The sequence below is a fragment of the Mustela nigripes genome, chromosome 2, assembly GCF_022355385.1.
Source record: "Mustela nigripes isolate SB6536 chromosome 2, MUSNIG.SB6536, whole genome shotgun sequence".
NCBI classification, from domain to species: Eukaryota; Metazoa; Chordata; class Mammalia; order Carnivora; family Mustelidae; genus Mustela; species Mustela nigripes.
In genome coordinates, this window is record NC_081558.1 from 180,805,900 (window position 1) to 180,832,983 (window position 27,084).

At 33.9% G+C, this 27,084-nt stretch overlaps 1 protein-coding gene across 4 annotated transcripts in view; it reads right to left on the reverse strand.

Annotated features, from left to right (window-relative positions):
* CADM2 (cell adhesion molecule 2) overlaps positions 1-27,084 on the reverse strand; it is a 1,101,138-nt gene that overhangs the window by 110,421 nt on the left and 963,633 nt on the right. For all 4 annotated transcript variants that reach the window (XM_059392144.1, XM_059392141.1, XM_059392142.1 and 1 more), the window contains one exon: positions 16,161-16,251. In XM_059392144.1, coding sequence (XP_059248127.1) covers positions 16,161-16,251 — 91 coding nt within the window. The remainder of the gene's footprint in view (positions 1-16,160; positions 16,252-27,084) is intronic.

The following is a 27,084-nucleotide window of genomic DNA, read 5'->3' on the forward strand; positions in this document are numbered from 1 at the left end:
GAGCCCAATGCGGGACTCGATCCCAGGCCCCTGGGATCATGACCTGAGCCGAAGGCAGTGGCTTAACCCACTGAGCCACCCAGGCGCCCTCCCCAGGGGTACAGTCTTAAATAAGAAAAAATAACAATGTGAAGCCAACATACCACCAACCAGCCAACCAAATAAACAAACAAAATGTAAAAACAAAAATTTAAAAAATTGGGATATAGCAGATAAGGAAAGTGGATGATTTTACTTTGGAGCGCGCTAAGTTCAAGAGCTAGGAGAAGATCAAGAAATATATCTTTATTCGGCAATAAGGAAATAAGAAATCCGAAGTCAGGCCTGAGGACAGAACTGGACTCTTTTAGAGAGATTCTGGAGTCAAGCAAATGCCCAAGCTCCAAAAGGAACACAAAAGGATGGATTACTAGATATTGTGGAATATTTTCATTTAAGGGATAAGAAAAGAGAGAGAATGAAGCCCAAGAGGTCTGAGAGAATGCAAAAGAGAATAATGTGATATGAACAAGAAAGAATTTCTTCAAAAATGCATTGACTTAAACATTTACATTTCTAACCCATCCAATATCTTGACCTCTCAGTTCCCTGATTCCCTCATATTTGGTAATTATTTTGTTGGTCCTCCCTCAGTCATGATCACATACCAAACTTGGTCGTCATCATTACCTCACTATTATAAAACTGAAAAAATTTCAATTTTTTTTCAATCATAACCTCCCATCTTCTCAGTACACTGTTCTAGTATGCATCAAAATCCCAACTAATAAAGCCACCACTTACTTTTATTGTTCAATTCCCCTCTACCTTTAGTTTTCTCTTTAACAAGACTTTTTATTTAATTATTAAATAATTTCTCTTTTAAATACATAATTTCTCCATGTATTTCTAGCCTGTTGCAGTTATTCATCCTGACTCATCTAATAAGTATGTCTGTGCATTTTGTATGAGAAAGAAAAAGAGCAGAATGGTTCCTTAGCCTCTTTTTCTCACTAGTCCCCATGCCCTTTTGTGTTTAGTGGTTTCAGGACATGCTCTTCAATCATGTGTTTTATCATAGCAATTTTTAGAGGTTAGCTTTTGCTCAGTGTAGGTATGATATTTCCCATACCTGCACAGTTTTTGTTTTTTTTTTTTGTTTTTTTCGTGTAAAAAACTACGTGTAGTTTGAGAATCTCAATGATTCGTATTTAAAGGCTTGACGGCGAAAGCCCCAAACTCAAATATCACCGTAAGTACTTCTGTCTGAAAGGGTCAAAGATGTTAAGGTGGTAATAAATTAAGTCAGTTTGAAGTGGAAAATTCAAGCCTACTTATTCCATTAAATTGTAAGTTGACACTCTGATTTTGAATTTACCTACTCACTCATATAAACTCCTGAAATCACTACTACACTAGTGTGGTGTCAAGTAGAAGTCTCATTACATTAAAGATTAGATTTAGAAGGGACAATAACATCAATGTTAAGTTCATCATTCATTTAAAACCTCAATAGCAAATAAGAAAAGGATGTCTATCCTGATTAATCTGAGCATATGCTACTTGATTCTGTTTTTTTAAGGCACTTCTTGCCTCCAAGTTTAGAAGCTTGTAGTTGAAACAGAAAATAACCAGTACGCAAGAGGTAAGTGCTCATTAGAAGCTTTGAAAATAATGGCCTTTTTGAGAGTGCCTGTGAAATCCTGGACCACTTTTTACTGAAAAGATAGTGTTCGTTGATGATTATTTTAACACTTTTGAGAAACAATGTAGTCATACTACAAACTGTACAATTCCAGCCAATTTATGGGACAACAAATAAAAGATTATCCCTAGAAAAGATAGGATTGTTATGATCCTGAAGGAGTGACAGATTTTAGCACTGAAGGAAAAATATTCAAAATTGTGACAAATGCTTGAGATAATCTCTCAAGGGCTTTGTGCAAAAGCAAAACAATTATCCATGCCTTATCTATACTTAGCTTTTCTTTTCTTTGGTAAATAAAAAATATTAATTCCTGGTTAAAAGATCAAGACATCTTAAGTAACCTAAGCAGTAATAAGTTCCTCTGTCTATATACATTAAGCTTAAAATCTCTATGATATATTTAAAAACAATTTTGCTCAAGAAAATATTTTCAACTTATTTGAAACTTAGTCACTTCTGAAAACTTCCTTTGACTAAGCTAGACTTTGGAACATTTTCACTTTTCTTTAAATCAAGAATTTCTGAGTATAAATTTTTCAGAATCTGCCACTGTATCAATCTATGTACATTATAAGGACACTCTGATGCCATATAAATTGTACCTACAAGCATCTTAATCAATCGGATGCCTGAAAACCATTAAGTTCAAGGGGACATTGCAATGATGTGGTCCTATATCCCATGTATGAGTTACTTTATAATCCATTACTTATACTACTATAAAATAATGCTAATTTATAAAATCTATTATTTATGAATATTTATATTAAACACTATGTTACTACTATAGAACTGCTTCTGTTCCATGACTTGCTTCTTTTCTGGTATTAAAACAAATGGTCTTAGAAAAGTAAAAGTAAAATGCACATCATTTATCTCGTAGCTGGGGAATTAAATGCCCCATATAAGTCAATGCTGAAGATAATTGAAATTTAAGACATAAAAATGTGAAAGTATATTTTGATCATTTGAATGAAACCCTTCTCAAAAGCTCAAACTTATCTGGATTATTTAAAATAACATTCTTAGTGGCTTTTGATTATTTTTTTGGAGCTCAGACCTCTTCAGTCTGAACATGTATTTTTGTATACTGATGGTTTTAGAGGGACTGAAGTGATTAAGACTTCAGCTTCACCACAGCTGGTGTTAATGCAATGATTTTCAAACCTTTTGAGGTGTGATCTATAGAAAATCACATTTTGTAACCTTACATAATGCACAAACCCATACAGGAAATGAAACCTTGCTCTTTGTAAGGCACTGTGACATTGTCTTTACTTTTTCTTCTATATTTCTCTACATTTTCCATCCCAATTCTAATATTTTCTATTTTATTTTTGGCTCTTAAAAGGAATCTGCTAATTGATTTTATAACTCATTAATCAACCACAGCCAGCAATTTGAAAAACACTGACCCATAGTGAGAGTTCCTATGCCCTATAGGTCTCTTTGTCCTGTATTACAAAGATATTATATTTTTAATCTTGCTTTTATATGGGCACTTTGAATATGGAAAAGATGAGACCTTAGATAGGGAAGGAATAGGGGCCCCAACTAGGCTCTGAGGTTATTTCAGGTATATAGACAGAAAAAAAAAAAAAAAAAAAAAAAAGATAAGGAAGAAAAAAATCAGAACCCCTGTCCCAACTGCTAGGGCTAAAATATTTCTCTAATAATTACAGTGTGAGGGTGCTGTGTGGCTTAGTTTGTTAAACTTCTGCCTTGTGCTCAGGTCATGATCCCAGGATCCTGGGATTGAGCTCCATATCCGGCTTCTTGCTAATCAGGGAGCGTGCTTCTCCCTCTACCTCTGCTGCTCGCCCTGCTTGTGCTCTCTCTCTCTCTGTCAAATAAATAAATAAAATCTTTTAAAAGCAAAAAAAATATATGCTGTGACCACAGAAAATACAGAATATCTACACACACACACACACACAATGATCAGGCCTCAAAGGAGAAATTAACTATAAAGATTAACCAGACCTACATATCTACATATCAGAAGATCATAGATGTCACAAGAAATAAAGACTCACACACAATGTATCTCTCATGTCTAATTACAGAGCACTGAACTCACCGCCAGCAAGTTTCCTGGTAAAGTCCTAACTAATAAAAGGCGAGAGATTAAAAGCCTTCATTGGCAACCATGTTGGAACTGCTCTCACATCTGAGAGTTTTTTCTGTATTCTTTTTTTTTCCTTATTATGTTATATTAATCACCGTGTAGTACATTAGCTTTTGATGTAGTGTTCCATGATTCATTGTTTGTATATAACATCTAGTGCTCTATGCAATCCGAGCCCTCCTTAATACCCATCTGTATTCTTGCTTAATAAAATTCTATCACTTTGCTCATTCTCTTTGGTCCACAAGATTCATTCTTCAACTTCCTGAGACAAGAACTTCACAGTGTTCATCCATGTAATCTTGAGTGCTAGTGATGAAGTTCATCATAGAATGCCATTTCAGAAACATTAGCTTGTAACAAGTCATAATGACTGCTGTTCTTTTATCCTATTTTTTATTTTGATTCTCTCTTCCTTTTTTTCTTTTCTGTAAGTATCCCAAATATTTCTGGTACTCTAAATTTGCAAGAGTTGGACTGTAAAGTCATTGGTAATTAGTGGCAGATTCTTCCTATTGTAGTTGAGACCATTATAAATGTTCATATTTTCTACAGTTGAGGGCTTTGTTTGCCATTTAAATTTTTTCAGACTCTGAAGTTTAGGGGGCTTCTGTATAATTGAGGTTATATCTGAAAAAGTGAATCTATATACACTCTGCATTGTAAAGATCTGTGTAATGCAAGAAAATGTCTTTAGATTAAGTATATGGATTTCAGAGGAATAAGATTTTCTTAGTTTAACTATTGCAGATGACATGATACTACATATTGAAAACCCTAAAGACTCTACCAAAAACTATTAGAACTAATAAATGAATTCAATAAAATTGCAGGATACACAATTATTTTACATAAACCTGGCATTTATATACACCAATAATGAACTAATGGAAATATGAATTAAGAAAACAATTCCATTTATAATTGTATCCAAAAAACCCCAAAAAAACCTAAGCACAAATTTCACTAAAAAGGTAAAAGACCTGGGGCGCCTGTGTGGCTCAGTGGGTAAAGCCTCTGCCTTCGGCTCAGGTCATGATCTCAGGGTCCTGGGATCCAGCCCCACATCGGCCTCTCTGCTCAGCAGGGAGCCTGCTTCCTCCTCTCTCTCCCTCTCTGCCTGCCTCTCTGCCTACTTGTGATCTCTGTCTGTCAAATAAATAAATAAATAAAATCTTTAAAAAAAAAAAAGGTAAAAGACCTATACTCAGAAAACCTTAAGACACTGTTAAAAGAAATTGAAGATGATACAAGTGGAAGGATAGTCCGTGCTCGTGGCTTGAAAGAACTAATACTGTTAAAATGTCCATATTAACTCAGAGTAATAAATAGATTCAATATAATCATAATCAAAATACTAATAGCATTTTTCACAGAACTAGAACAAATAATCCTAAAATTTGTATGGAACAACAACAACAACAACAAAAACAAACTCCCAATTGTCCAAAGCAATCTTGAGAAAGAAGTACAAGACTGGAAATATCACATTCTCAGATTTGAAACTACCCTACAGAAATATAATAAACAAAACACAGTACAGTACTGGCACAAAAACAGACGCATAGATAAATGGAACAGAAAAGGATCCCAGAAAGAAACCAAGTTTACCTGGCCAGTTAACCTATGACAGAGGATGCAAGAATACCCAATGGGGGAAAAATAGTCTTTTAATAAATGGGACTGGGAAAACTGGTTTTCAGAGGGGAAAGGTGTAGGGAAATTCCTCTAAAGGTTTATATTCCTCAAGCAACATAGGTGAAGGGGATTAAGCAATACACATTTCCAGTTATAAATAAAATAGTTATGGAATATAAATGGTATGGGAAGTACAATAAATAATATTACAACTTTGTATGGTGTTGGATGGTAAGTACACTTTTTGTGTTGAGCATTTCATAATGTATATAAATGCCCAATCATTATGTTGTATACCTGAGAATAACATAATGTTGTATGTCACCCATGCTTCAATTAGATAAATAAATCAATGAAATAAAAGAGTTTTACCATACAAATCACATATGTGAATGAGCACTTATCTTCACAGAAGATTTTATAAAACTAAAACATAATGAAAACCCATGAACTAATTAGCATATAGAAATTCTATTTGATAATGAATATTTAAAATTAATTTAGAATCTAACTGATAAAGTACATATAGACTGCTTCTTAGTATCCTTTATAGAATGACTTTTTCTTTTTCGTTTTGTTAAGATTTTATTTATTTGAGAGAGAGAATGAGAGAGAAAGCGTTAGAAGGGTAAGAGGGAGAAGGAGACTCCCTGCCAAGCAGGGACTCTGATTCAGGCCTCGAATCTGAGACTCCGAGATCATGACCTGAGCCAAAGGCAGTCGCTTAACCAACTGAGCCACGCAGGTGCCCCTAGAATGACTTTTTATTTTCAAAGGAGAAAGATATTTATTATTCTACATTTCCCTCAAAAGGAGAAAGCTGATATTTTTCTGTGTTTTTGGATTTCTTGTCTCAAATATGCTCTTATTACTCCAATAGTCTTTGGCCTATAGTCTCTAAAGTATATGTATATATATATATGTACATATATATATGTATATATATATATAAAATTCAACTGATTTTTTATATATATATATTATATATATTATATAATGTCTTTGAATGGCAAAGACACCTTTGAAGAAGAGTTCTAAGGAAAATGAATTTATCACAACTGAAAAGTATTTCTAAAGGTTTATTTTCCTCAAGGGTGAATATTTTGAATGGCTTGGATACTTTGCTGAGTTAAAAATAAAAAAATCTGCTTCACCATTAATTGAAATACCACCAAATACCTACAGTGATTTTGAATTAATTTTAGTTTCCACATTTTGTTTCCTTCATATATTATACAAAAGTCATGTCAAAATATTTAACACAGGCACAGAATAATCTACTTCTTAGTTGACTGGTGATCACCAGAGGGGCAGATGTTAGTTCTAACGTTATGACATATATTACAGAAAAAAACTGCAAGGATAAAAGACAAGTCTTATTGAATAGCACTTGTTCAGCAAAGGGTTAATATTTTCTTTAATTAAGGATGAGGTATAGTATTTCAGATTTTTTCATGTTAAGAGTGATTTTTGTTTCTATAATTTTCCTACAATTACCATTTTGATGACTTGTTTTTACATAAACATGCATGCAATGTTTATATATCTTTAAATAAAGAGTAAATGCCAGGATATAATCTCATATTTAATTTATTAAAAAACAAAGGGATACCTGGGTGGCTCAGTGGGTTAAAGCCTCTGCCTTGGGCTCAGGTTATGACCTCAGGGTCATGGAATAAGCCCCACATCGGGCTCTTTGCTTGGCAGGGAGCCTACTTCCCCCTCTCTCTCTGCCTGCCTCTCTCCCTACTTGTGATCTCTATCAAATAAATAAATAAAATCTTTAAAAAATACATTAAAAAACACAGACTTTTAAACTCATGTGTCCAAAAGTACACATCTTGAAAATCTTGTCAACATATAAGACAGTGTCATTCCACAATGGTGTCTTAACCATAGTGAGACATTTTTGTGTTAGAGTTTCCTGCTGAACATTTAAATAATCCCTCAAAATAATTGGCTTTTTGTTGTAAGAAAACTGCTTACCTAGAAATGTTCAAGAAATACATTTCCTCTATGGATCTATAATCGTGGTTCTGTAAGCTCTTACGGGACTTTTGCAAGACATAGGAACATTTAATTGAAAATGATTGAGTGCCCAACACACCACAGATGCCCAGCCTAAATAACAGCAGTGGAGATTACCAAGAGTCAGCTTCTTGTTTCAAAAACAAAACCAAATATATTCAGTCTCATTTCCAAGATAACCACTTGTGTGTTTCCGGAGAGTCGATGTGTGATTAAATTTTGAAACCATGCAATGGAAGCAAAAGACCATATGGGCCTCAGAAAAGAAACTCCTATGGGAAGGACAGCACATGCATATATATATATATTTTTAATTATGAAAACTTAGAACTAATCCCCCAATATTATAACTTTAAAAATATGGTAGAAGAAATTGGCTCTATTGCCTTTAACTTTTAATTAATTAATTAAGACAATTTTGAGTTTTCTTAATATCGGGAAACAAGCAAAACACACACACATACACACACACACAGCCAAATAATCAAAACAAACAAACAAACAAACCACAAAAAACAATCTAAAGGCCTATAACATTTTTTATACCAAGGACTGACATTTTGAGAGATTCTAAATGGTAAGGACCCTTATTATGTTCATTCCACCAATTATTTTGGTGATATCATAAGCATAATACTTAACAAAAAAACATAATTTGGAGGATTGTTTTCTTTTAACTTCCTGCTTATACCCTCTAAGGCTTCACATTGTATTTCACCGCATTGATTTTTACATTTGCATTGGTATTATTTTGTAGCTGGAACATGCAATCTTAATCGTTTTAAAGATACATCAAATTAAGAATATAATCTGGTTATACACACACACACACACACACACACACACATATATATATATATATATAATTATATATACATATGAAACACTGAGCACTTGGGTGGCTCAGTCAGTTAAGTGGTTAAGTGTCTGGCTTTGGTTTAGGTCATGATCCCAAGGTCCTGGGATCAAGTCCCACATTGGGTTCCCTGCTCTGTTGGGAGCCTGCTTCTCTCTCTTCCTCTGTCTGATGCTTCCACTGTTTATACTCTCTCTCTTACTTTCTCTTTCTATCAAATAAGTAAATATATAAATATATATATATATATGTAATAATAAAATAGTTATTATACACCTAATCATAAAATCTAGTCAGGAATTATTTAGATATATTCAGAAATTCTTTAGATAATATTTAGATATTCTAACAGGTTTAGGCTTACCTAAGTGGTAATTGATTTATAAAATACATTTTTTTTACATATTTGATTAAAAGATAGCCTTTCCTACTGGTTAGAAAGGAACTCTCTCATTCTTGCCAACTTCACCAGGTTATTGTGAAAAATCAATAAAATAGGAGAACTGAAAACACTGGGTAAATAAGAAAACATAATCATCAGTGTTGTTAAAATTTTATTTATTTATTTTTTATTTTTAAACATTCTTAAAAAGATTTATTTATTTATTTTCGAGTGGGGAGAGGGGCAGTGGGTGAGAGAGAATTTCAAGCAGACTCTCCACTGAGTGCACAGCACCATAAGGGGCTCAATCTTAAAAGTGACCTGAGTCAAAACCAAGAGTCAGACACTTCACTGTGCCACATAGGCACCCCCTAATTTTTTTTTTTTTTAAACATGTTTGTAATCTCAATTCTACCACTTATCACTTGGGTGATTGGAAAAGATCCTACAATCTCCATAAAACTTATTTTCCTCATTTAAAAACTAGAAATGATTGTAAGTCTGCAAGCCTTTTCCAACAAGATAGTTGTGTAGTTTAAATAAGACAATAATCATAAAAAAATTGGGAAACTATATCAAAACAAGGTCTTACACATTGCAGACCCTAGATTGTCAACCACCCATGGGTTATGCCTTTCATTCAGTTTTGGTTGTGTAAAGGTATTTAGATCTCCTTTGGCTTTCTGTCAAAACTTGCTAACATGGCTCTTCCATTCCAGGAGAGCTGCTCTAGAGTGTAGCCTTGTCCATGTTTGTGGGACCAAAACTCATTTTCTACCCCTTTGAGTCCTTTCCAATTATTCTAAAACTTTTTCTACCTGAACACTATGAAGGTGCTGCTTCTATGGCTCAGTATTTTCCAGTTTCCCATTTCTCACTATATTATATTTTACCCCTGACAGGTATTTTCCAGTTTCACTATTTCTCACTATATTATATTTTTCCAGTTTTTTCCAGTTTCCCATTTTCCAGTATTTTCCAGTTTCCCATTTCTCACTATATTATATTTTACCCCTGACAGGTGTTCATGCCTCTGACTCTCTTCTAGCACCTCATTATTACTGTGTAACCGCAACTAAAATAACCATGTTGTTCAATCAGTTCTGCCATGACTTTAACATGGATATCTTTGCTGTTCAAACATGGTTTTTAAAGTCACAGATAATTCTGTGTTCATTCTGCTTGCAACTTTGGATTTCAGAGCTGTGGAAGAAATTTGAGATGATAATTCAATTTCCAGGATGGCCATAGCAGTCTAATATTTGCATATGTATTAAATATATAATTAAGACTCCCAAGTTTAAACCTTGGTGAGATAGACTGTATGTAACTCTTTGACCAAATTATAATTTATTGTCATTGTCATGGTTATTATTTACTATGAAGTTACTTAGAGAAATTTAAAATACATAGTCATTTATCTTTAAAACAGTTTGTTCAGAGATTTTATTTTATTTTTAAAGAAAAAAAAGACTTGGTAAATGGGCTTGACCTCTAATGTAAACTGTGGACCTTGTGGTAAGAACAATGGATTCCTGTAGGTCAATGGTTTGTAATAAGGGCACCACTGTTGTGTAGACTGTTCATAGTGGGGTGTGTTGTGCATGTGTGGTGATGGGGTTATATGGGAACTCAGTACTTTCCACGGTTTCACTATGGGCCTATAGCTGCTCTAAAAAGAATAATTTATTAATTAAAAATAAAACACCTCAGGTACTTAAGTGACTTGCTCAAGTTGACTCAGACTACAGATACCCACAGATTTATAATTCAAGCCTAGTTTTCTATTTCTCTTTTTAATGTGCCACACAATTCTCGGTGCCCCAGAACATGGCTGCATAGGAATTATATCTGAACAGAAGCACAGACCTTGATGATTAACTCCATGACTTTCTATAACATAGATCGCAGGAGAGAAATAACTGTTCTGTAATTAATATCTATTATGCCTTAGGTCAAATGATAGGAAACGGCTATTATTATCAATCACTGCTCTTCTTTCAAAATTTGCATTTGTCCTGTTTTGGCCTAAAATATTTCATTATGGATGATAACTTCCCTTGTTTAACTCCTGGTTTATTTTGTCATTTCTTCTGGCTGTGATTAGATTGTCTGACAGTAAATAACCTGTGCTTTTTAAAAAGGTCATCTTAGCCTGAGAAAATGGACTTGATATAATAATTTGCAACTTGTTTGTTAATCTCTATTATACTAATAAGAAAATGCATCAAATATAACTAACAGATTTCTTCTCAAATTCTTGATCATTTTGAAAGTGGATGCATAATTGTTCCTCTAGAACACCTTACTGGTTGTTATATGGTATGTGATCTGTCTTCCTAAAATATCAAAATCTTTCTTCTTGTACAGAACAGGGCATGTTATGTGCTATGCAATTATGTATACTAGATTTATGCCAAGACATGAGAATAACTGTGGTTACCAAGAGATAAAATAGTAAGTAAAATACAAAAATCATGCTGCATACACTGAGAAGTTTATCGAGACCTATCATTATTTTGTTTTACAGATTAAATGCCAAATCTACATTTATTTGATTGGAAGTGTCCTATAGCTTTTCTGAAGTAAATTTACAAAGCGTTAAACATTTGATTAAAATGAATGATGATTCTTTAGCTCTAGCATGTGAGGGCAACCCCACACCTTTTAAGGTCATGACTTTAATGTAACAGCTTTTTTCTTTCTCTACTTCTATAAATGGAGAATGCTGCTGCCTGAAAGCTGTCTGGGAATTCAGCCAAAGAAAGAAGAAGGTTGCAAAAACTCTGGGGACTTGAAAGAAAAGTGGTTGGCATTAGCTCTGTCCTCACTTTAAACTAAAATTAAAACAATAGACAGACATGTACAGTAATCTCTCTTTTAAGGAAAGAATACAATGCCTCTATAGTAATGTCAAGTGGAACAATTTGGTCCTGGCCCAAGATATGCAGCTGTTCCACAGGAAAATAGCAAAAGGCTTCAGTCCAAAGCAGGCAAATAAAGCATGATTGTTCGTAAACAGTCACTGGGGCCCTCACATTTAGAACAAGGAAAACAACATTAGCATAGAGGAGGGCAGGTTAGGGGCATGAGTCTCAGTACAAGTTGAACCATGCCATCGGTTTATGATTTATACAAAAGACAGTGGTGTCATTTTGCCTACTATCCATATGCCTAGTAACTGTGAATAATTCATTCTTCAGGAAATTATGTACCAGGGAAATACTTTTTAAGAAACAATGAGGATTTGATCATGGATTAAAGATACGAGAAGAAAAGGAATCATACATCCATTATCCATTATCCATTTCTGATTTTCACCTGCTTTCAAGAAGGATCAGACAAATGGAAAAGATGGTGGAAAGTAAGTGTTTGGATAGCCCTTTGGAACCTAAGCCATGGTGTGGCTTCTCAGTGGTTTCAAAATAACAAAATGGGGAATCAGGTGTAATAGCTGTAAAGTAATAGAGCAGAACTTTGACCGTGATTACCAGAGTAAGACAGGAAATTTGGACCTGCCCACTGGGTATATGTGATATTACATACTACATTTTCAGTCCTATTCTTTAGAATTTTTTGATCTTGTCTTAAAATATGGACACTAGCTCTATTTTTTTTTTTTAACTTCTGTTTGGCATGCATTTCTTTTCTCATTCCTTTCCACTTTTCATGATTCATCTTCTGAAATGGGTAGTCTTTCCATGTGCTTTACTTTCCTACCACCTACTAATTCCCTGATTAATCCATTTCAATTTGCCTTCTATTCTCTTTGCTCTAGTGAGACTGTTTTCTTTATGATCAGTAAGATTTCCTTCTGGGAAAATCCAATGATTTCTTTTCGGTCTTCCCTTGTTTTTTGTCCTGTCTGCCTCATCTGGCACTGTTGGAGACAGAATAAAACTAAAGAGAGGCAAGGAATTACACTGTCTTTAAAGAGGTTAATGCTTTCATTTACTAGAAATGATAGTTACTTTGAGAATGCAGAAGAGTGGATTTTAAAATGATTAGGAAGAACAGAAGAGAAACAGTAATCTAAAGGCAGGAAGGAATCAAAGATGTTAGCTATTTCTATAACGTCAATGGCCTGGCAATCTACAAAGAAAGAAAACGATAAAAAGAAAATTGCAAATGAGTATACAAGAGAATCAGTTAATACACATTTATTCGTAGATGGTGGCATACAGAATGTAACACTGGGAACTACCTGGATAAAAACAGAATAGAATGATCATTTTAACCCTTATGGAGCTTATAAAGTAATCACCAGAAGATATGATAATTAGGGATTTTTTTTTTTAGTATGGTTATAACTTCCTGCTAGATATGGTCAGTTTGTTAGGAATTTGGCAAGTTTTCAGAAAGGGCACACAGGTAGAAAAAAGCCTGATAAAAGAGAATGGCAACAGTAAAGCATTTCTTAGGACTGGCCACTTTTCCACCTGCAGGCTTCAGGGTTCATCTTCAGTGCCAAATAATTTTTCAAAAGTTACTTTGTCTAACATAAGGAACAATTTAGTCTCAACAACTGAAATAGCAGAAAAATAGCTGAAAGAACGTAAGGTTGGGGCAATGACTGAACTGAGCGCAAATCTCGAGTCATCCATTTTAAACCTGGACAAATAAAGGAAATTTGGGGAACTTTGCTGAGCAGCTCTAGATTTCCATAAAATAAGGGGTCTTTCTTATTTTGTTTACTTCGTTTACAGTGATATTAGTCAGGATCCTTCTGACAAAGGTAACATGTTATATTCCCCAAACTTCTGGAACCTTTGTATTCTTAAGTGAAATAAACAAATGAGGGGTGCTTGGGTGGCTCAGTGGGTTAAAGCCTCTGCCTTCGGCTCGGGTCATGATCCTGGGATCCTGGGATCGAGCCCCATGTTGGGCTCTCTGCTCCGCAGGGAGCCTGCTTCCTCCCCTATCTCTCTCTGCCTGCCTCTCTGCCTACTTGTGATTTCTCTCTCTCTGTCAAATAAATAAAATCTTAAAAAAAAAAAAAAAAAAAAGAAATAAACAAATGAGAGGCTACTGCACTTTTCATTCATCTACTGTGCAGAGAAATATCACACATCCAAACTTATTCCTAGGTAGCTGAAACAGAGACCCACAATAAAACACATCTATTTGACCACATTTGAACTGAGGAGAATGGACTACCTGAAGATCTAACTACCTAGACCTCACAAGTTAATTATTCACATAAATTAAAAGCCATTTCTAGGGTGCCTGAGTGGCTCAGTCAGTTGAGCATCTATTTTCTTTCAGGTCATAATCCCAGGGTCCTAGGGTAGAGTCCCACTTCAGGGGCCTGCTTCTGCCTCTGCCCCTCCCCCTACTCAGGTTGTCTCTCACTACCCCCCTCTCTCTCTCAAACAAATACAATCTTAAAAAAAATAAAAATAAAAAGATCTCAGGTCATCTGAATTAATGGGATGCCTGGATGGCTTAGTTGGTTAAACATCTGCCTTTGGCTCAGATCATGATCCCAGGTTTCTGGGACCCATTCAAGTGTGGCATTGGGCTCCGCCCTCAGCGGGGAACCTGCTTCTCCCTCCCTCCCCTGCTTGTTCTCTCTCTCTCTCTTTCAATCTCTCTCTCTATCTCTCAAAAAATTAAAATCTTTAAAAAACAAAACAAAACAAAATGCTGTTTCTGCTATTGGGAGTAGATATGGAACCAAAGAGTAGATCCTTGACAAGTCATTAGATACTCTTTGAACAGGGGTATATTTATTTCCAAGCATTCTAATATTGTGTTTCCCAACCTTATGTAATTGTATAAGTTGTACACATATTCCAAATGTACACATATGTACTTTGAGGCAGATCAATGAAGAAAAGGTAAAAGTAAAAGTCCCTTGCTATGCCTTCATCATGATCATGTTCCTTCACATCCCCATATGCTGAACTCTGAGATTATGAGGAGGGAAAAAAATAAGCAAACAAACAAAACAACAATAGAAGCTGAAGCAAATAGAGAGAGAGAGAGGAGGAACAGACTGATGTGGGAAATAATATGTGAAAGCAACAGGTGTGCAGATAGAAGGAAAAGTTAGGCAAGAAATTCTGTTGTGAGATACATAGAATCAGGACTAAGGAAATTAGGATTTTAGTATGTCTAAAGCTGAGTAGAGTCTATTATACTTCTTTTTCTAGTAAAGAGTACTGAACTTGCAGCCAAAAGCTCTTCTTAAAGCGATAATACCTAAATGCACAGTCACACTCAGCATACTGCAGTTGAAAAATGTCTTATATAAGCAATTTAATCTTATCAGAAAGTAAGAGCTAGGAAAGTGAATTGTACAGAATATATTTCGTAAAGCTACTATGAAAGTTTGTTCCTTTCAGAGTATAAAATGCCTTAAATGTTTCTTAAAAGATAGAAGAAAAACAGTGGATTATTTTATTGAATATTCTTTATATGCTTGTGTCTTTAAAAAATAATACTGGAAGTCAGAATAGTTTTAAAATAACAAAACTTTGATAAAGAAAGTGTGAATTCATTTAATGTGTTAAAATTGTAATACCATACAACTGAAGAAGCCCAAATTTCAGGATTCTGCCTTAATGGTCTTTTAGAAAAATTCCTTATGTAATAATAAGAAATCTAAATTTCTATTAGAAATAACTTTTTTAGTAACTTAACTTGATTTGCACAAAAGCTAGCCCATATAGTTTTACATGGAAAACAATTAAATTCCTCCTATTAAAATTTAAACAAATTGCCAAACAATTGGAAGCTTTTTAAAAAATCAAATAAATGACTTCAGCACAACCTAGACTGTTACCATATTAGAAAGATTAAGGTGCTGTCAAATAGTCTTTGAGTCATGCATATTTGAATTTTGCATAAAAAAGATTTTCTATGAGTTAGTTGTTTATAAACATGAATGTCAAAAAGTTAAATATTAGAACTATATATTCTAATAATGAAATTATTTAATAATTGAAAATGTTGAAACATCTCACATTCACAAATTATGTTCCTTGGGGCTACATTAGAAATGTAGATGTGATCTCCCTTCTTATGAAAATGATTTCCCTTTTAACTTTAAAACTTGAGAATATTTTGAGGATGCTTCAGTATTTTCAAAGATTTTTATAGGAGAACTAAATTTAGTAATGTGTAATGTCTATCAGTCTTATGATGTAAACAGTGACTGATTAAGCCCACTTTCCTTTCAGGTTGAAATATCTTACTAGAAATAAAAGGGAAAAAAATCACAGCTGGAAACCTTCCCAGAAACTTCACTAGATGACAAAGTAAAAGACCAGTCTTCCACAGATACTTAATGAAGACATGGTTCAGGGGATTTCTGTTCTAGAGATCACTTTGCCCACCAAGAAAAGACAAAAAACAGTGGATTTCTTCAGTTCAAGTCTGAAATCAAAGCAGGATAGGAGGAAAAAGTGAAAACTTTAGTGCTCATTAAATCACTTACAGTGGTTTTCCTTTGGATTCACAAGTCAAAATTAATGGCTGTCCTTCTTGTGGAAAAGGAGTGGATGGTATAATCTTAACTGAAGGTGTATCTAGAAAAAAAAATGAAAAGGAATATTAAGAAAGGTCACTAAATACACATAAACATATATATTTCATAATTATATATCATGGCATGTGTTCAGGATTTTTCTTATTATTGTGTACATTTACAAGGGATTTCTGAGATTTGGTGAAACACAATATAAAATTTTAAGAAGCTACCATCCTGTCTATGGAACACTAACAAAGATATCTGAATATCTTATGAACCCCATTGTAGTATTATTTCTGAAATCTGAATATAAAACTGAAATTGCAAAATGTGGTCCAGATGAATATCAAGCATTTCATATAATTGTTTCTTCAACTATTTATAGATGGCTATGAATACTATTATTATGGGCCAAGTGACTTTATGTACATTTAAATAACAACACTTTTCTTTTGCAGTAATACCAGGACTCACAATAAAGAACCCTCAAAGAACTCAGGATCAACTACTGTCTCATAAACATTATGCAGGATCTTTTTGAAAACGTAGGAATGCAGGGGCTCCTGGGTGGTTCAGTGGGTTAAGCCCCTGCCTTTGGCTCAGGTCACGATCTCAGGGTCCTGGAGTCTCACATCCTCATAGGCTCTCTGCTCAGCAGGTTTTCCCCTTTTCCTCTGCCTGCCTCTGCCTACTTGTGATCTGTCTCTCTGTCAAATAAATAAATAAAATCTTTTTAAAAAAGAGAGAAAATGCAATAATGCAGCACTTAGCACATGTTATTTGCTCTAATGTACAGTCAGCAAATAATTTAAAATAATTACGTAGAAAATTACTAAAAGTTAGCCTTTTATTATATATAAGGCAACAATTGTAATTTTTAAAAAATTTCTATTTAAAAATAAAATCATCCTTGGTAAAAGAGGATTCAAAAATACTTTTTGACATTAATATGTATAGCTTTTGTGCCACATTTAATACTGTTCAATCAACACATAGACACCTATTTCATAGAAGAAATGGAAAGTAAACTTTAAAAAGGAGACAATGCAAACATGCTCACTGCTCTATGAGACTTTGCTAGTCTTGACGTTGTGTGGCCAACACAACATGGAATTCCTATCAACATGCAAAAGCTCTTGCTCTTACCTCTGCATCCTCAACAATAAACAAAATAGGCTCTGCATATTCCAGACAGTCATGATTATTTTCACCCTTCCCTTAGGGATGATGGAAGAATTGAACCCCCCGGGGTTATACCCACACTCTGATTTTGAACCAATTAAGTAAGTGTCTATCAACAGTATAACTTTCAGGTTACTTTTAGGTTACTTTAGAAAAATATTATTCAGACTTGTCATATATCAAACAGTAAAATAGGATCCTGTGGAAGACCTTACATCATACTTATAAATTATTTACAGATTTTTAATACTTTTTTTTCAATCTTTTAATCAAGAAAATATATTCTTGGTAATCAACAATAATATCCTGGTTGCAAATAGGGATTCCTTATAGATTATGGTAAAGATTTCAGTGTGAAATAACCCAAGGCAGGGGGAAACTTGACAAAATAGGACACATTTTCATCATACTTTTTTAAATGATAGGAATAAAAAATTTAATAAATGATTAAATTATACTTCAGCAATTTTTTGATTATCACCATCACATTTATGGAATCAGTTATTGACTAGGGTGATTGTATAATGTTTTTTTCAAAAAGTGAAGGCGAAATGTCAACAATTATACAGGGTAACAAGTATGAGCCAAAATTATTCTGGAAAATGAGGTCTATTGTCTTTTTAACTTTGAACATATATGCATATAGCAAAATGTATTTCATCCTGACAAGCAGAAGCAAGATTCAGTTCCAGAGGGGAAAAAAAAGTGGAAGAAAAAATGCTCACAAAGTGTGATTCTAGAGAAGAGAATTGTGTTAACTTGGGTGTCTATAATGGTTAATTTTGTGTCAACTTGACTGGACCATGGGGTGCTCAGGCACCATGGTGTGCCTTAACATTATTCTTGGTATTTCAATGACAGTATTTTTGTAAGAGATGAAATTTTTGTTGTTGTTAAGATTTGACTAATAGACTGACTGATTGATTTAGAGAGCACAAGTATGGGGAGATGCAGTTGGAGAATCTTAAGCCGGCTCCATACCCAGCACTGAGGCCAACCCTAGGCTTGATCCCACAACCCTGAGATCATGACCTGAGCTGCAATCAAGAGTCAGACTCTTAAACCAATGAGCTACTAGGTACCCCTATAAGAGATCAACATGTAAATCAGTAGACCAAGTGAAACAGATTGCTCTCCCTAAAGTGGGTGGGCCTTGTCAGATGAGTTGAAGGCTTGGGATAAAACAAAAAAGCTGATCCTTCCCCAAATAGGAAAGAATTCTTCCTGTCTGATGGCCTCCAAACTAGAATATAGCTTTTTTTTCCTGTTTTGGTCTCAAACTGGAACTAAATCATCAGCTCTTCTGGTTCTCTAGTGTGGCAACTCAGCCTACAGGTCTTGGGATTTGCAACCTTCATAACTGTGTGAGCCAACTTCTTATAGTAAGTCTCCTTTTCTCTATATACATGTTATTAGTTTTGTTCTGACAAATACAGAAATCTAACAAACAGACCCTGAGACACGTCTTTTATGGGTGTGATATTAGGAAGGACTGGAATATGAGACAGGAGGAGAAGGAAGTAAATAAAGAATGTGTTATTGAGCAGATGACATGATGGGCAACCAGGATTCGATTCTGCTCTGGAACTCTGAGAGACAATATAGGGCATGCCTCAGACTTATCTTACTTGATGAGTAAGGAGCAGGAGTATTTAAGGAATATTTACCAATTTTCATTAGTGTTTGGTTGAGGATTACTCTGAAGGGAGGTGGAAGGTTATTTCCCTGGCATGCTTCGTCAACTCAGTGCACAAAAATGGTGTTTGCTAAAGGGATATGGGCAAGTCACCACTAGTATCTGCTTCATTAAGGTAAAATATATAATGACAGGTAGCTGTTAGAGGAAAGCAGAATATGGCCCAGTTTCTCTTAGCTTTGCCAGGTTTTTGTTTAAGCAATTTATTAAAGGTGAGAATTTGTATCACACATAATCCCTGGAGGCATGATTCAGGATTCCATTTATATCCAAAATACAGAATTTTAGTTACAAGAAAATGCTAGAGCAAATAATATGTTTTGCATGTATTTCTACAAACAATCAGGAAGACCACCAAACAACCTCTAAAGTAACCAAAATCAAGGGATATGATACAATGTTCTTTTATTTTACTTCAGAATTATTCAAAATGTTGATTAGTTTCTATGCCCACAAATTATGTTTGCTAGATTTCAGAACACTCCACTTTCTGTGTTCCCCTACCCCCATATGTTTCTGATTCAACTCATATCTCTGGCTACTCTTTCTCAGGTTCTGTTGTCTTTTTGCATTTAGGCTTTAATTACTGAGATCACCAAGAATGGAATCATGATCTGTTCTCATGTTAATTTTGGCTGGGTCCTTTCAGCCACACCCATCTTTTTAGATTCTAGGTAGTAACCAGTTGTTCTCAGGTTTATATTCTAGAGGCAAATCTATACCACCAGCTACACTGAAATATATGCAGCACCCATTTGACATGTCCCCTCAGATGTCTAAAAGACATGGTGCCTTTACCATGTCTAAAATGAACTCCAGCTCTCCAACCATTACCTCCATGTTCTTTAACTGGCAATCTCTTGTTCTGTAGATACTGCCAGCCTCAATCCAGCTACATACACCAGACACCTTCTGTTTCCTTGGATTTCTATCTTCAACCAATTAATTAATTCTGGTTGATCTATGTCCAAATAGTTTTCAAATCTGCTCATTCTCATTTCTTTCTTATAGCTCCACAACTACTTCTTTTATCTAGTTTATAGCGATAGTGAATGGTCTCTCTCTCTCTCTCATGCCAGTTTTTGTCTCCCTAAAATCTGATTTTTAGAACTAAACAAAGTTGTTTTCTCAACACATAAATCTGACAGGAGCATCTGGATGGCTCAGTCAGTTGAGCATCTGACTCTTAATTTCAGCTCAAGTCATGATCTCAGGGTTGTAAGATGGAGCCTCAGGTTGGATTCCACTCTACATGTGACGTCTGCTTGGGACTCTCTCCCTATCCCTTTGACCCTCCCCTTTGCTCATGCCATCTCTCTGTTTCTAAAATAAATAAATAAAATCTTTAAGAAAAAAATACAGATAAATCTGATAACATCAATGCTCTGGTTAAAACCCTGAATGCTTAATCTTTGCTGTTAAGACTGAAAGCAAAATCATTAGTATAACCTTTATCTCATGTGATCTGTACATTTATTTATTTATTTATTTATTTATTTATTTTAGGTGTTGTTCCCTGCTGAGCAGGGAGCCTGACAAAGGACTTGATCCCAGGATCTTGAGATCATGACCTGAGCCAAAGGCAGATGCTTTACCAACTGGAGCCACCAAGAAGCCCCCTTCTCTTGCCTTCTAACATTCATTTTCATTCTTTGAATAAATTTTATACAAATTATCAGGAATATTCCATTCTGGGAGAGCTTATTTAACTCTTGAAACTCTTGAAACATTTTTGAGGGCATTCATTCCTTACCCTCGAGTTTGATCAGATGCCTCTTCTACATGTTCTCTATCACATTGGTATAATTTTTAAACAGTCACAGCTATATCTTCAGTATCTTGCATAATGATTTACACAAAATCTATGCTTAATAAATAAATTCTTAAATGAATGAATACGCTAAGGATTTCCTTATACTTTCTTCTTGGTTTGATATATAAATCCTAAAATACTAACAAGGGTTTCATTGAAATCTTTTGGGGTCTGTTGCATGTAAAATTAATCTTAAATATTCAAGTTACAAATAAACCACTTCTTCACAGAACAGAGTGACAGTCTTCAGTTCTTTGTGGATATGTATGGTATTTTAAATTACTAATATAATGTATTATATTGTACCAATTAATAACAGTAAAAGGGGGTTAGTAAAAATGCATTATTATTGCTATAAATTTATCTTAGCTTTGTTTCAGCTATTTAAAATAATTTCCATCTCTGTTTTAAAAGGTCTTCAAGTAAATGAACTCTAACACCATATTTATTGAACATGTCTATATAGAATCATATATATTTTTATACAAGATCTAATGCCCTTCATATATAAAAAACATATAGATGGCAGAGAACAGTAAATAATTAGGTTTAAATTATTTTAGAATACAGAATATATACTATTATTATAAAACACTACACTTAGTAAAATGTATATATTTTTTATATGGTTATTTCATTCACTACATTTTGAGCATTCAGGTTCCAAGATCTTAACCTATCTAATTGTATGTTGTCACCTCCTAACAAAATGCCTTAAATGTAAGAGCTCTTTAAATGTTCAGTTTATAAATGAATTAGTTGCTTCTTATTTCTTTCAAAATGCAAGAAAATGAGAAAGTTTGAATAAGAATATAGAAAACAGGGATATATTCATTCATCCACAAATTATTTTTAAGTGCTTCCTAGCATACAAGCAAAAAATATGCAGCTATTTTAAAAGCACAATATTTGCTTTCTAAGATTTTTGTAGGAAAAATATCTCTCTTTAAAATCTATTTTTAAAATTATTAAAATGTGAAAAAAAAACACACTTTAGTCTTAAGTGTTATTTCTTTTACTTATCTGACAAATTCTGAGTTTCCTTTAGAAACAGGCACAATTACTATCAAGAGATAGATTGATGCACAAATGATTCTTTTTTTTAATCAAAAATTTAAAAGCTTTATGAACTTGGCAGTAACGACACCTCTTGTTTTATTTGAACAACTCAGAATTTGAATCAAAGTGAAGATATTGATTCAGTGAAATGGATTTTCTATAGACTTAACAAAGATTTTAGAAAGGAGAAAAGATCAGTGATGCAGCTACTATTAAACCACCTAATGGACAATCTTAAACACACAAGCTCTTAAAGTATTTAGTGTCAGTGGTTCAATGTTTATCCATCACTTAGGGCTCTGTAGATGAATAAAAAGAAGTTTTAAATCAAATGTTTTATCAATAAAAAAAGAAAAAAAACTTACCTCTTCCATAATAAAAGAAATACAACAGAAATTTAAGATTATAAAGAACATCAGCCTGTTATGGATGATGAAAAAATTTCCAAATAAGAGAAGCAATTGTAAACTAATATATACTATCAGCATACTGTATCATTTCATATTGTATAATATATTGAGTGAATAAAGGTGGTTTATAACTTAAAACATCAGTCAGTTGCATTTTCCATGACATTATGTGTCAAGGTTAAAAGCAAAATATTATTTTGGTTAAAAGCAAAATATTATTTTGATCATTTTATGGGTTCACAAAAGTTATTTCCTATGAGTACTCCCAAATAATTCATTTAACATTTATAGTTCCTAGAGCATATGAGTCATAGTACCATTACCCATTTTTATCCATTATTTCACCAGAATTGTAACAACATTATAGCATTCACAGTGTAACACCTAAAGCTCTGGTGTTAGTTTTCATAAATGATGCTACTGAGTATTTAGTATATTCTTAGAAAAGCAAACTCATCTGAGCTGTGTCTATATTTTTCACTCCCTTATCCTTGGTTCTAGAATAACTCCTGGCCCTCAATTAAATATTTGTTGAATAAATGAATGAGTTATGAATTTTAATAATATTTTCCAACCATTAGTGTGTTATAAATCAAATTCATTTGTTATAGTTAATCTTCTAATGGTAATAAAAATTGGGCAAATCCTTAGTAAATAATAGTCATTGTTTTAAATATTCTATATCTATTGGCTCAGTGAACTCTCTCCTACAGCATACCAGGAAGATTATGTTGTTGACCTATTGTGTAGAACATGAAGGTAAGTCTCAGAGGAGTCATTCACCATCATTACATAATCATATATCATTTACACAGTTTGAATCTTGGTATGTAATCTTCACTTACCTCAATAAGCTTGTGTTTCCTTTTCCCTCTTAGATGACACTAGGAATTGCTAGTAACCTCTGTGCCCTCTATCGTTCTTTATTTTTTTTTTAAGATTTTATTTATTTATTTGACAGAGAGAAAGAGATCACAAGTAGACAGAGAGGCAGGCAGAAGGAGAGGGGGGAACAGGCTCCCTGTTGAACAGAGAGCCCGGCACGGGGCTCAATCCCAGGACCCTGAGACCATGACCAGAGCAGAAGGTAGGAGCTTAACCCACTGAGCCAGGCGCCCCTCCCGCAACTCACTTTTTTTTTTTAAATTTTTTATTTTTTATAAACATATATTTTTATCCCCAGGGGTACAGGTCTGTGAATCACCAGGTTTACACACTTCACAGCACTCACCAAAGCACATACCCTCCCCAATGTCCATAATCCCACCCCCTTCTCCCAAACCCCCTCCCCCCAGCAACCCTCAATTTGTTTTGTGAGATTAAGAGTCACTAATGGTTTGTCTCCCTCCCAATCCCATCTTGTTTCATTTATTCTTCTCCTACCCACTTAAGCCCCCATGATGCATCACCACTTCCTCATATCAGGGAGATCATATGATAGTTGTCTTTCTCTGCTTGACTTATTTCGCTAAGCATGATACGCTCTAGTTCCATCCACGTTGTCGCAAATGGCAAGATTTCATTTCTTTTGATGGCTGCATAGTATTCCATTGTGTATATATACCACATCTTCTTGATCCATTCATCTGTTGATGGACATCTAGGTTCTTTCCATAGTTTGGCTATTGTAGACATTGCTGCTATAAACATTCTGGTGCACGTGCCCCTTTGGATCACTACGTTTGTATCTTTAGGGTAAATACCCAATAGTGCAATTGCTGGGTCATAGGGCAGTTCTATTTTCAACATTTTGAGGAACCTCCATGCTGTTTTCCAGAGTGGCTGCACCAGCTTGCATTCCCTCTATCATTCTTTAAAACCAACTCTTTTCTCCATTTGTCTGGATTGGAAACTGGCAAAAGATTTGCTTTGACTCTATATGATCTGCAAGTTATAAAACCTATCTGGCAATGTTACTGAATTCTACATGTAAACCATATGTCAGTTTGCCTGATAATCTCCTCTTCTTCTTCTTTTGTTTAATGTATTACATCCCCCCTCACATCTCTTCAGCAGATGAAAATATTCTTTTGAGTGAAGGACATTAAAAGGTACAGACTTCCAGTTACGAGATTTTTAAGTTTTGAAGATATAACGTGTAGCATGATGCCTATAGTTAGTAATACTATATGTGTATTTGAAAATTGCTAAGAGAACAGATCTTAAAATTTCTCATAAGAAGAAAAATTATTTTAACTATGTTCAGTGATGATGTTAAATAAACGTTATAGTAATCATTTATATGTATATATATATATATATATCCTGAATAACTATACTATATACCTTAAATTAATACAGTGTTATATGTCAATTATATATCAAAATTATTTATCAATAAAACTGGGAAAATATTTTAAAAATAAAGAAATATATTCCTTTATTTATTTTGATATATCCTTCTCAGCAACATATTTCTCTTCTCTATAAAATAATACAGAAATATTCCCAGAGCAAATTTCTATTAAGAAAAATTTAGAAACTTTTAAGTATTTTGTAAATAAGAGAATTATGATTCTTTGCTTTATAACGATGTTATTTTATAGAAGTTTCTGGAAAAAAATAATTTAATTAGCACCCTTATAAGTATCTCTCAGTAATTACATTAATACTAAAGAAAATTAGTCACCTATGCAAATTTCTGAAGCCACTTTGAAGTTTACTCTAAAATAAATAATAGTTCTCAGTTAGAGGCAATTGTGCACCCCACACTCAAGGACAATTGGCAATATCTGGAGATATTTTTGCTTGTTACAACATGGAGGACATATAGAAGTAATACCATTAGCATCTAATAGATAGAGGATAGGAAGTTTACTGAACATCCTGCAGTACAAAAGATATCCCCTTCACAGCAAAGAATTACCTGCCCCAAGATGTCAATAGTAGCCTCCTGTAAAATGTTTATTTTTCATTATATTCATTACCTATATATATCTCTTCCTTGTTACAATGGATTGGGAATTGACCAGAGAACTATGAAACCGTGTACATTTATATAGGATGTTTGGTCTATTCTCATATCTCATATCTCTACTTTTGAAATGAAGGAAGTATTGAATACTCTGAGAAAGGCCATTATAATACTTTCCTGAAATAAAAAGCTACAAAGCAAACTCCATCTACACCTCAAGGTTGACCACTTTTCATGTTGATATACCAAGAGTTAAGTAGAACCATTTCAGCTGTTAATGTATTTCCTCTGTGTAAGACTGATTTTTTCTAAAGTATCTAATTTTTCCCCTGTTTGTAATTTTACAATAAAACTCAAACTTTTAACTTCCTTTTTAACTCACAACATTATGCAAAGAATGCTCAAAACTATCAGGTACTTTTCCTTCAACAGTTTGTTTAATTCCTTTTGATTCTAATAAAAAATTATTTTTGTGTCAATCTTTTATTTATTCAACAAATATCTACAAATTAGTGTGGGCATAAGACCCATTGCTACTACTAGCCAGGTGTTATACATCCACAAATATAGTAGCCTATAGTAATTTAATCCAAAGCAGAAAGATAAATTATGTATAGTTCAAAATCATGCAAAATTCAAAATTGAAAGTAACATAGCACTCTGACAGTGTATTATGGGTGTTATCGAAGAAGAGATTATATGTATTTGTCAGAAACAAAGAAAGTGGGGCACCTAGGTGGCTCAGTGGGTTAAAACCTCTGCCTTCGGCTCAGGTCATGATCCCAGCATCCTGGGATCCAGCCCCGCATTGGGCTCTCTGCTCAGCAGGCAGCCTGCTTCCTCTTCTCTCTCTCTGCCTGCCTCTCTGCCTACATGTGATCTCTGTCTGTTAAATAAATAAATAATATATTAAAAAAGAAAGAAAGTTACCCAGAGAAGTGGCACTTAAAACAATTCAAAGAATATATAATACTTGAGCTGACAGAATTTTTCTAGAGGTAGAGAAAATAAAGGAATTCAAACAAAGGGGTTGATGAAACAAGGGGTTGATGAAAAGAATGTGGACTGTATATGAGTTATATGTGAGACATCTCGAAATAATGTAAACTCTAGGATGTATTATCTCTAAAGAGGTGCCAAAAGCAATGTTATAGAGGGGTATATTTTCAAAACCTTCAGTATCAGGCTAAAGAGTTTGGACACCATGTTAGAGGCAATAGGACAGCATCTTAAGTCTATAATCAAGAGAGTATTAGGGTCAGAACCAAGGTTTAGAAGATAAGATTTGGCAGTGGGTAAAACTGAATGGATCAGGGAGCTATTAGAAGCAAAATGTCTCTATTATGAAGTTGAGCCACAAGGAAAGTAAGTAAAAGAAAAGTTAAAGTTAAGTAAAAGTTAAGTAAAAGAAAAACGTTGCAGTAGAAGTATAGATAATAACATCAATATTTTTGTTTATACTCTAATTCATAAATTTATATAACTGTAGACTCTATAGTACACTACTTTAAGTACATTTTCTCTGTCTCATTTATTCTTACTTATATTTTAGCTTAAAATAATTGTTTCTCCAATATTTTATTCTAGTTCTTAGAATGATTACAAAATATAGGGAATGAAGGAATTTATAAATTGGAATTCATAATAATTAAAATAATTATAATAATTTATCAAATGAAGTGCTCTTGTATTTAATGGTCTGATACGATGATGTAAAATGCATAGTTTTAATTCAACAGTGATAGAGTTAGCTGTGCTGTGGGAGACAAAGATAGATTTTAGTTGATAGCTTCGACACGGGAGATGGATTATTTAGG